General features: G+C 54.4%; 1 protein-coding gene across 1 annotated transcript; it reads right to left on the bottom strand.

The window, feature by feature from the left end:
* Positions 1-8,177: 8,177 nt before the first annotated feature.
* LOC149525969 (uncharacterized) lies at positions 8,178-11,503 on the bottom strand. Its single transcript, XM_089778405.1, has 3 exons — positions 11,347-11,503; positions 9,532-10,014; positions 8,178-8,718 (listed from the first exon to the last, which is right to left on the bottom strand). The coding sequence occupies exons 1-3, from the start codon at positions 11,501-11,503 to the stop codon at positions 8,204-8,206; spliced, it is 1,155 nt and encodes a 384-aa protein (XP_089634531.1). The 3' UTR covers positions 8,178-8,203.
* Positions 11,504-12,192: the final 689 nt, after the last annotated feature.

The raw sequence follows: 12,192 nt of genomic DNA, 5'->3' as shown, positions 1-12,192 counted from the left end.
TACGTAGACAAAGTAGTTATTCCTCGTAGAATGAGGTTTACATATGTAGCGCCCCCTCTCCACCTGGTTACCTTCTTTTAAAGCCAATCTCCTTTTAGGTTCGGATGGATAGGTTTGGGTTCTTTTGGATCCCGCCACCTACTTAATTTTATTCTTTTTGATTGATGTACTTGGCGGTGCCTCCACCCCCCTCACTCCTTCCAATAGGGTCACCAGGGCAGCTTGGGAGGAAAATTCTAGCCCAGGATAATCCCCACGTATTTGCCAGATAGTTGGAGACTCCCAGAAAATAACACAAACACATACACTATAATAAACACAATTATATTGAACAAGAGACAATTATAGCAGAACAGGGTAAAACACTATTTTTAGGGTCACCGGTGCCCAGCAACTGTGAGGTTAGTGTTCCGTTGGTACGCGTACTTTGTTGGGGCACTTGATGACTGTTGACCACACAATCCTTCTCTGCAGTGGTTTAGCAGTGGAGCTGACTAGGTCCAGTACAGCCCAAAGGACTCACAAATGGGAGAAGGCAGTAAATCCCTCCACAGTTTAATATGCTGCAGGTAATAAAATCCCCAAACAAATTCCCTGCCTGACTAACTAAAAATTGGTGCACTCACACACTCCATGAATGACCTCAGGTTGAGAGATGACTCAGTCTCTGCAAAGGGTTGCTCTCTTCTCACAGGGGTCCTCTTTAAGCAGGAACCAGGCTGCTTCGGTCCCAGAATTTCCCCTCACCACGAAGGGGTGCAGGGCTCAAGATGCAGACCACACAACTGCACCAAAATTCAAAACTATAGCCTCCCAGCCCAGCCTCCAGACCCACACAGCAGGCAGCAGCCCTGAACTTGCTGCTAGAGCCCAGCTGACCATGCAGTGCACTCTCTCACCCAGGGAGCTGGAGAGCCAACTCAGCCTGGCTGGGGAAGCCTCCCAGCAAACTCCACAACTGGGAATCAACAGTGGAGACATAAACCCAGCTGAGGGATCCTGCCTTCAGGTCCCTAGAGGCTAGTTCTCAGGGGGAACCCTGCATGCAGGCCTGGGGCTTACTAGCTCCCACACACTCAGTCCTCCCCTTTTCCTGGCTGGCTCCAGACTCCCCTCAACAATGGTCTCTCCTTCCCCCTGGGAGGGGCATCTCACTCCCCATGGGTTGCCGGGCAGACTCTGTCCCTGGCAGGGAGGGGGAGCCAAGGCAAACTCAGAGTGCCTCTCCCTGAGCTGCCAGCAGACAAAGCCCCGGGAATCCAAGCAATCTCCTTGGGGGTTACACATACGTTGACAAAACTGCTGAGTTCTGTCGACGTTATGTCGACAGAACTCAGCGGTAGTGTGGACGCAGGTATAGTTTTGTCGACAAAAGTCCACTTTTGTCAACAAAACTCTGTAGTCTAGACACAGTGTCACAGGGCCTGAAAAGTGGGGACAGAAAGGCTACGTCTACACTGGCGCACTTTTGCGCAAGTACAGTTTTGCACAAGAGTTCTTGCGTTAAAGTACTTACGCAAGAGAACGTCTACATTGGCCACGGCACATCTCTTTTGCGCAAGAGAGCGTCTACATTGGCGGGACGCTCTTGTGCAAAAGCATGAGCCCGGAACTGCTTGGCAGAGGGCAAAAGGGCACCAGGACTTTCCGGGGGTGGGGGCTGGAGTTCCTTTGAGCCACATGCTTAAAGGCATCTCCCTGAACAGCTGTTTCTCTCCTGCTGCGAGCTTTAGGACCTCTTGCAGGGACTGACATCCGTAGCAGTTTCCAGTTGTGGTTGCCCTCTGCCTTCTTGGACACCATAACTTATGCCTTAGTGCTTTCTACTCATTTTTTGCCGTCACCTCTTTTGCTGTGCCATGGAGCCAGGGATTGGTTTTGTGCCTACTCTCGCCCCTTCCGGCCATCTTGGAGTGCCTGCAGCTGCTGCTCCATGCTGCTGCACTCCTCCTTCAGGACCTCGAGATGGAGGTCACTCTGGACTCCCTCACCACAAATGTGCTGGCGTCCCTGTGGCATCCCTACCCCACCGTGGAGAGGCCATTGTGGAGACTGGACACCAGTACCGACTGGTGGGACCAGCTGGTCCTGGGGCAATGGGACAACCAGCAATGGCTCCGGAACTTTCGCATGCAAAAGCAGATGTTCCTGGAGCTATGTGCTTGGCTCGCCCCTGCGCTCCAGAGACACATCACCCGGCTGCGGGCCCCCATCAGCATCTGGAAGCTGGCCACCCCAGACAGCTACCAATTGGTGGCACACCAGTTCGGGGTGGGCAGATCCACCATCGGTGCCATCATGATGCAGGTTAGTCCTGAGGGGGAGGAAGGTGCTGCACTCCATGACCGGGGGGAAGGGAAGACTCCAGTCTGGGGGGATGGGGAGAGTGGGGGATGCCCCATCACCCAGGGGTTTGGGCCATCCCTTCCTTGCACAGGCCTGCTGGTTGGGGGGGGGGGGGGCTTTGGGCAAGGGGGCCCTGGTGTGTGAGAGGATAGAGGGCATCACAGGGGGGGTGGGTACCCCCCAAGGGAGCATGCACTCAGCCTGCCTTATGTGATGCGTTCCCCTGTGTTTCTGTGCACCCTTCTGCAGGTAGTTCACACCACCAACGACATCCTGCTCCAGCGAGTCATCCGCCTGCAGGACATGGATGCAACTGTGGCCGGCTTCACTGCCCTAGGGTTCCCCAACTGCAGGGGAGCCATGGATGTGACCCACATCCCCGTCCGTGCCCTGGAGCATCGAGCAGCCCATTTCATCAAAGACAAGGGGTACTTTTCCATCGTGCTTCAGGCCCTCGTGGATCACTGTGGCCACTTCATGGACATTTATGCGGGAGTAGAGTGCTCCTCCATGTATTGTAACCACCGGTCTGTGTCTTGGCCCCTTGGCATGTGTTGTGTTAACCTGTGGAACTCCCTGCCGGGAGGCTGTGAAGGCTTTGGATTATTCAATGGAGTTTAATGGGGAGCAAGATGAATCCCCACAGTGCCTGGGAGCGAGTATGGCAGACGTGGTCCAGGCTCTCAGATCCTCAGCACGAGGATGTTCTCGGGGACGGAACCAGGGGTGACTGGGGAGTGTACCATCCTTGCAGTAAAACTCAGGTGGCCTAGGGCCAGGCTGATTGCTTCTCCCGCCCCCTCCCACTAGCCCTCGCACACATAGCCCGGGGACTTGTGTGGCCACAGTGCTGAGGCGCTGGGAGCAGGCAAGGGGCTCAATAGGGGCTGTGCTCACAGGGCTGTGAGGCTGCAGTTTTCCCAGGAGGAGCTCGCTGTGTCGCACAACCAGGTATAACAGTGTGCTGTCTGTGTGTTGCACCCTTTGGGAGGTGTGGGGTCTGGTCTGAGCCCCTGGAGACTTGGCTGCTTCCAACCGGCACTCTCCTTCCCCCCCAGTCCAGATGTGTGCAAGCAGCGTGGTCCCAGGCATGCCCTGGAGCTGCCTGCCGCATCCACATGCCACACAGTAATCAGGCTGCACGTGCTGCATACTGGTACACGGCGTGCAGCTCGCGCTGCCTGAGTGATGCTCCCTCCCCCGGGCACCTGGCTCCCCCCCCCCGCCCTTGAGAGTGCAAAGTGCAACACTCATCAGAGGATCCTTCCCCGACCTCTGACGACGCCCAGGAGATGTCCAGGCTGCCTGACAACGTTTCCAGGTGCAGGGTGACGGTGCTTCCCTGGTCATCCTTGTCCTCCTCCGACCTGGCACCAGTGGGCAGCTCCGCCTCGTCCCCCGCCTCAATGTGCCTGGTGACAGGAGCGGGGGGGCGCCTGCTGGTGTCCACGGGCACTGAGGATCCCTGGAGTGCCACCTCGCCCAGGATGGCATGGAGGCGGTCGTAATGGGGGCAAGTGACGGCTCCTGCCCTCTGGCCCTTGGTGGCCCGGACATAGCCCCTGCGCAGCTCCTTTACTTTGGCCTGGACCTGTTCGAGGGTCCGGGCTGGATGTCTCTGCAGGTAGAGCGCCTGGGCCATGCGGCGGAATATGTCCGCGTTCCGCTGACGGGCACGGGGGTCATGGAGGACCTCCTCATCAGCCCAGAGGTCCATGTAGCAGAAAAGCAGAATCAGGTACAGACCATAAGGAGGAAAGAAGCATGTGAAAGTGGGTAAGAGATTTTGGAGCCCTGTGAGGGTATAGTAGAAGGAATAAGGGAAAGCAGTAATACAGGCATTGGAAAGTTAAATTACTGGGAATGAGGAAAGTTTTCATTTGAGGAACATAGCAAGTAATTAAGCATATGAGACGGTAAGAAATTGACTCTGACTCCGTGGGAGTGTGGAAGGAATTAAGCAATTGTTGTAATGTGTTAGAAGGGCCTGCTATTAAAAATTTCAAAAAAGTATAACATACGCACCATCTTCTAAAGTAAATTGTCCAAATAAAAGGAATGGTATAAAACCAGAGATTCATAAGCACCTACTTCCAAGAGATTTGATGTCAATGCTACTGTTTAATATATGAATAAATTTAGTGTTTATAAATATAAATGTAAGTGTTGCAGGGTTACATATATATATATATAGGATTCTCTTTCAGAAAAAGAAAACTTTTGGGGTTTGCTGAAATGGTAATTGGCAAATTCTTAGTGCTAAGTAAAGGAAAATCACTATAATAGTAAAGTTTCTCAGTTACTACCTGTAAATAAATGTGGAGTTTCACAGACAAACTATTAAAGACCTGGTCTGCTGAATAAGAGGGAAACTAAGGCATTAATTTAATAAATGAGCAGTGAAATGATTTACCTGGAACCCACAAAGAGTGGACATTACTGAGGCTTGGCTGGTTTACAAAACAAAAGCCTAAGTAATTATTGGGTAACAGCAGGCTGATAAGAAAATCAGCAAGAATACTTGTAACAGAAAGAAGCATTTTAAAATAGGATTTGCCACCCTCACAAGAGTAGAAAATGTTTTCTTTTATCTTTCAGAACATCAGAAGAGCTGGTACCAGCTGAAAAGCAACTAAAATAACATGGATTTATTGTTGCGACAAATTGTGTTTTGTATTTTTATGTCTTGTCTTGTAATGTCTGTCTTATTGCTAGCATTGTTAATAATTATGTTGGGAAAGGGGGAATTCTGCATTAGCCAGAAAAGAATTAATAAGCACTTTAACTATATTTATAGGAACCAATATGCAGAAAGGGCATTGGATGAGAATTTTACCCACCCTCTGGATTCCCCTGAATTCTACAGGCATGGTATCCCCTTTTTATTGGGCATGTCAGGCTGCTCCTTTTTGGAATAAAGGAAAATGGACTTTAATGATAAAGACACACCAAAGCCCCTACGGTCTAACCAAGCGAGATTTAGCAGATACCCTATTAGGAGGAGTTGGTGTTGGAACAGGGATAATGAATACAGTAGATTTAGAGGTAATCTTATATATAAAGGAGAATGTTTGTAAGTTTGTGCACTAACAACTTGGACACTATGGCTACGTCTACACTGGCATGATTTTCCGGAAATGCTTAAAACGGAATACTAATCTGTTTTCAGTTTTTCCGGAAAAGAGCGTCTACATTGGCCCCGGAGTTATCGTCATAACGAAGCGCTTTTCCGGAAAAGCGCGTCTACATTGGCGGCGCGCTTTTCGGGAAAACAGAAGCCCGGAGCCATTTTGAAGAGGGCAAAGGCCACCAGCCCTTTCCGGGGGCAGGGCCAGAGCGCCGTTCAGACACGTGCTTAAAGGGGTCTCGCCGGGCAGCCGTTGGTCTCCTGCTCCCGTGCCTTGGGGCCTCTTCCAGGGACTGACACCCTTCGCAGGTCTGTGGGTGTCCTTTGACTTTTGGGGACACCACCCTTTGGCCCCCAACTGCTTTTCCCTGCGGTTTTTTTTTTTGCCCAGCTCTGTCTACTATGGAGCCACGGGTGGCCATGTGCCTGGTCGGGCCCCTCTTGGGGCTGTTCCGCTGGCTGCAGCTCGTGCTCCAGGCCGGTGCCCTGCTGTTCATGGACCAGGAGGCAGAGATCGCCTTGGACGCCCTCACCCGGGGGGCCCTGGCAACTCTGTCTCATCAGCACCCCACCGTATACCAGCCACTCTGGAGTTTGGACATCAGCACCGACTGGTGGGACCGTGTGGTCCTCGGACTATGGGACGACCACCAGTGGGTCCGGAATTTTCGGATGCGAAAGCGGACCTTCTTGACCCTGTGCACCTGGCTCACCCCCGCGCTGCAGAGAACCGCCACCCGGCTGCGGGCACCCATCCCCGTCAACAAGAGGGTTGCCATCGCGCTGTGGAAGCTGGCCACACCGGACAGCTACCGCTCGGTGGCACACCAGTTCGGGGTGGGAAGATACACCGTTGGAGTGATCGTCAACCAGGTAAGTCCCAGGGGGAGTGGGATGGGGGGAGGGTGCTCCACTCCAGGCCCAGGGACATCCAAGACTCCAGGCTGGGTCGCCCAGGGGTTTCGGCCATCCCTCCCTTGCACAGGCCCCCTGTTGGGGGGGTTACATGGGGGGCCCTGGTGTGTGTGTGTGTGTGTGTGTGTGTGGACAGAGGGAATCAAGGGGGGGGGACCCAAGGGAACACACACTCACCCCTGGCTGTATGTAATGTGTTCCCTTGTGTTTCTCTGCACCCTTCTGCAGGTTGTCCACGCCATCAATGACGTCCTGCTGCCGAGAATCATCCGCCTGCGCGACGTTGATGAGACCATGGCCGGCTTCGCTGCCCTCGGGTTCCCCAACTGCGGGGGAGCCCTGGACGCCACCCACATCGCCATCCGGGCTCCGGAGCATTGAGCAGCCCACTTTATGAACAGAAAGGGGTACTACTCCATCGTCCTGCAGGCCCTCGTGGATCACCGGGGCCACTTCCTGGACATCTACGGTGGCTGGTCCGGCCGGGCACACGACGCCCGCATCCTCCGGAACTCTGGACTGTTTCAGAGGTTGGAGGCGGGCACCTACTTCCCCTGGCGGGACTTGACTGTTGGGGATGTACCGATGCCCATCTGCATCATCGGGGACGCGGCCTACCCCCTGATGCCCTGGCTCATGCGGCCCTACACGGGGCAGCCAGACCAGAACCGGGCCCGGTTCAACGACCGCCTCAACCGGGCCCGAAACCCAGTGGAGCTGGCATTTGGACGCTTAAAAGGCCGCTTCCGTTGTTTGCTCACCCGTCTCGACATGGGTGAGCAGAATGCAACGGAGGTGCTGGCCGCGTGCTCCACAATATTGTGGAGCGCAGTGGGGAGGCCTTCCTCCCTGCATGGGTGGCAGCTGAGGCACAGACCTTGGACCAGCCCGCCACAGCTGCCATCCGCCAGGCGCGCCAGGAGGCGGTGCGCATTAGAGAGGCCCTGGTGGACATGTTTGCCCAAGCCCCCTAGCAGGGTCGCTTGGGTCACCCCAGAGTACTCCGTCCCAGCTCCTACCCTTCCCCACCTCCTACCCCCCCCCCCCCAATAGTATAGTAAAGCGTCGGGTCACAGCACATCGCGGCCGTCATCGAGTCTGTTCGTCGGGTGTGTCGGGCGTAGTTAGGGTTTTTCTTTTAAGTTAGGCTATGGTTTAGGCCACCATCGCCATCCTGAAGAACAGCCAACAGGATTTGGGACTTGTGCAGAAGGCTCACATCAGTGACATCTTCGATGGATCTCCTGGCTGTTCCTCTCCTGAGGCCCGGAAGGACCAAAGGATCGAGGTGGCCAGCAACACCGTCATCGTCCATCGAGGGATCTCCTGGCTGTTCCTCTCCTGAGGCCCGGAAGGACCAAAGGATCGAGGTGGCCAGCAACACCACAATCGTCCTCCCTGTGCCTAGAGTTTGTTTAATTATCTGTTGTGTGCATCTTGTAACCGTTCTTGCTAGTTTGTTATCTATGTTAATAATATTTTGTGGTTTACCTGTTACTGAAAAGTGTCATCATTTATTTCTGCACCACAAACTACTGACCACTTACGAAGGCCCCCCCCCCCCAGTGAATAGAGTACAGATTTCGTTCTCCACAGTTTGCCACCATATTACATTTAAGTGGCTACTTGGCATCTCACATCATTTCGTACACTACCTAGAGTTACACAATACCCAACACACGAATGAACAGCAAAGTAGAGATCTGTTTATTTACAAGGGGGGGGAGACCTTCAACTGGGACAGGAGGGGGGGGGGGAGACCTTCAACTGGGACAGGAGGGGGGGGAGACCTTCAACTGGGACGGGGGGAGGCAGTTACTGGGATGGGCGGCCCCTGGGAACGCTCCTCCGGGGGCCAGCCTGCCCACGCTGGGCAGACCGCGTCGGGGCAGGCTGCACGCGGAGGTGGCCCGGAGCATGGACACGGCCAGGGACAGGGGCAGGGCCAGGAACAGGGTCAGGAGCTGGGATAGGAGGAGGGGCAGGAACAGGGCCAGGAGCTGGGATGGGAGGGGGCATGACCTGTGCTACGGGAGGGATGGTGGGGGCCTGGGCTCCGCCCATGCCATAGTGAATGGCATGCACAATATGTGCCGTGAGAGTGTCCATGGTGGTGCGCATCCCTCTGCATTCGGCCAGGAAGGCAGCCCAGGCATCCTGCCGCCACTGCAGGTCCCCCTGCACCCGCTCCTCGATGGAGGCCTGGATTGCCTCCACAGCATGGACGTGGCGCCGAAGCAGCTGGTCCCTCTGGCGGAGCCTGTGCCTCCGGGGTTGGCCTGCTGGGGGTGGCGCTGCTGCCGCAATGGAGGGTCTGGTGCTGGGTCCCGCTGCAAGGAAGAGAAGAAAGGATGGGTCAGGCAGGCCGTCCACTGTCCCCACACCGCATGCCCTCCACCCCTGAGCCCAGGTGACCCCACAGTTGTGTGGCTTGGGCCCACTCGGTTCCCCTCCTGCCTGCCCCTGGAGTAGGGTCCTCCCTCCAGGGTATTGTAAGCACCGCTCTGTATCCTGGCCCCATGCAGGGCAGGAGGGTGCTAGTGCAGCGTTCACCTGTGGAACTCCCTGCCGGTGGAGACTGTGAAAAGCTTTTGGGTTAATCACTGCTGTTTGACAGGGAGCGAGATGCATCCCCACGCAGTGCCTGGGAGCACATCTGGCAGAGGCGGTCTGGGCTCTAAGATCCCCTCGTGTGGGATATCTCCTGGACGGAACCAGAAGGGTGACTGGGTGGGGGGATGTCCCATCCTTGCAGCACAACTCAGGGGCCCTTCTCCCTCCCACGATCCCTCCCGCAAGCCCGGTAGCCCAGGAACATGTGTGGCCCCAGTGGGGACTTCCCTTGGGGAACCAGCCAAGGCCCTGGCCAGTTCCGTCCGGCATCCACCCTTCCCCCTGGTCCTGCCGAATGTGTGTGAGCAGCAGGGTCCCAGGCGTGGCCTGCAGCTGCCTGCCGTGGTCACGTGCCGCTCGGTCACCAGGCTGCACGTGGTTGCACCTGCTGCTTGCTGTCCTCATGCTATGCAGCGTGCAGCTCACGTGGCCTGAGTGACATGCTCTTCCCCTCCCCCCTCCGGGCACCTGGCTCCCCACCTCCCGCCCTCCGCCCCCCACCCTTGGGAGTGCAAACTGCACAGACTCACCAGTGGGTTCCTCCCCGTCCTCGGAGGAGTTGCTGGAGGGGGCCTGCTGGGTGGCAACGCTGGCCTCCTCACCAGATGCACTGCCGCTGTCGTCTGCCTCCTCCGGCTCGGTGGGACGGTTAATGGGTGGCCGCTGGCAGGTGTCCACGGGGACCGGTGGGGCTTGAGGGGCGGGCTCTCCCAGAAAGGAGTGGAGCTCCGCAAAATATGGGCAGGCGTCGGGTCCTGCCCCCCTGCCCTCAGTGGCCCTGACATACCCCAGCCGCAGCTCCTTGACTTTGGAGCGGACCTGCTCACAGTTGCGGCTGGGGTGTCCCTGCTGGGCCAGGTTCTGCGCAAGCCGGGTGTACAGATCGGCGTTCCGGCGCCGGGAATGGAGGTCGTGGAGACCCTCCTCCTCCTTCCATAACTCGATGAGGGCCTCCAGCTCCCTGGGGCTCCAGGATGGGGCCCGCCTTTTGCGGCCCCTGGGGGCCTCCTCCGCTGGGAGTCCAGGGGGCTCTCCAGCAGGAGCTGCCATGGAGCGGTGAGCCTGAAGGAAAAGTGTTGGGCAGCACAGCAGCGGCAGAGCTGACCCAGGCAGGCTCCTGGCACGTGCGCCCAGCAGCCTGAAAGCCCTTTAACAGCTCGGGCTTACCAGGAAGTCCGCGGCTCCTACGGGGTCTCCCAGCGTCCAAACCGCTTTTTTCCGTTTTTTCTGCTTTTCCGGAAAAGCTGTCTACACTGACCCTTTTCCGGAAAAGCTTTTCCAGAAAAAGGACTTATGCCCGAGCGGGAGCAGCGTACGGTTTCCGGAATAGCGGCTGAATTTGTACAGTAGAGCATCGTTGCTTTTCCGGAAATTCAAGGGCCAGTGTAGACAGCTCGCAGCTTATTCCGGAAAAGCGGCTGATTTTCCGGAATAAGTGGCCCAGTGTAGACGCACCCTATAAGAGCTATTGCAACCAAACTCTGCATGGGATAACCTTTTATCCAGGAGAAGGTTTTAAGGTACTGTGGGAGGGAAGAAACGAGAGACCGACGCCTCTCCCTGGGGCTGCACGGAGCTTGGCAGTGCGGGGGGAAGCGGCGGGGACAGTCTCTCACTAAGGCCGGCAGAGGGACAAGGAAACAGAGGGAGGACTTGGGCACCGTCAGCAGGCGCACGGATCCCTTCACCCTCCCTTTCCTCAGGCTCCTCATCTCAGTTATATTAACTGTCAACTTATATTTCAACAATGTATACTGACTATTTTTCGGTAAGTCACTTTAATTATTGAACGGATTATAATATTTTTCCTAAAAAAATGTATCAATATACAACAAATTCCATTTTTAGCCCATTTTATAAAAATATGCCACTAAAAAAAAGGCAGGTAGGAAAAAAGACTGCAGGTGCAAAAAGAATTGCTTTATCAAGAGCAGCTGAACGTGTAGAAGAGAGGCAGATTCGTCTAGACAAGCAATGTACAATACAAGCAGAATTAAGGCCATCTGAGAGTCAAGACCAGAGACAGACACGGCTCGAAAATCTGCGACTTACAAATGCAGCATTGAGAGCAGCCGAAAGTGTGTAACAGAGGCAGGTTTGGCTTGATAACCAACATGTAATACAAGCAGCTTCAAGAGCTACACACTGGTCAATACTAGAAGGCAAGGCATTCCATTATAATCTGACTGATAATTATGAAAATTGGCCTCAATTTGATATTGGGCAAACGAACAAAGTATGTTTACATTGTAGTGCTCTAAAATGGATTGGAGAAACACCAGGCATGTGCTGTTTGAGTAGTAAAATTAGTGCACCAATACTCCAACCTCCTCCAGAACCGCTACAATCATTGATGTCAGGATTAACATCCAGATCAAAACATTTCTTGCAAAATATCAGAAAGTACAACTCATGTTTCCCAATGACATCTTTTGGTACAACCAACGAAATATGTAAGCCAGGATTCATCCTACTTTTAAAGTTCAAGGCCAGGTTTATCATCGTATAGTATCATTGTTGCCACTTGCAAATGAAGAGCATTGATTTCTTGAAATTTATTTCATGGGTGATGAAAATCAAGGAACCAATCAATGGTGCAGTAACATTCCCAGTACAAACCCAGACATCATTTTGGACTTACAACGAATGCTTCACCAACTATGTAAATATATTCAAAACTGCTATTCAAAGATGACTTCTGATGAATACAAACTAGTCATCGAGTGGACAAAAGATGTGCCGGAGAACATGAGCAACAATTTAATGAACCTTTGAAAAACGAGGTGGCAGTAGTATAAGGGCCCTACCATCAACCAAACGTTAGCCCCGCCCCTGACCCCAGAAGTCCCACCCCCTGACCCCGGAAGTCCCGGCTCCCCTGTCACCGGAAGTTCCGGCCCTGGAGGGTAGTACATCCGGGTCAAGAGGGGCAGATGACCGGAAGTAAAAGGATGTCATGTGACCCCCCGTTAGGCCCGTCCCCTGTCATCAGAAGTCCAGCCCTTGGGGGTAACACATCCAGGGTCAAGAGGGGCAGGTGACCGGAAGTAAGGGGTGTTGAATCTAACACGTGACTTCTCTTTCTGTCTTCTGACAGCAAACTCAAACCATCTCTGACTCTAGAGGGAAACGGTGAGATCCTTGATCTGTGTTTCAAAAGTGTATTTCCCCTTCCTCCCTTGGAGAAGATG

This window comes from Pelodiscus sinensis, chromosome 1 (genome assembly GCF_052426305.1).
Source record: "Pelodiscus sinensis isolate ZL-2025 chromosome 1, ASM5242630v1, whole genome shotgun sequence".
In the NCBI taxonomy this organism is placed as follows: Eukaryota; Metazoa; Chordata; order Testudines; family Trionychidae; genus Pelodiscus; species Pelodiscus sinensis.
This window is presented reverse-complemented; position numbering and strand designations above follow the sequence as displayed.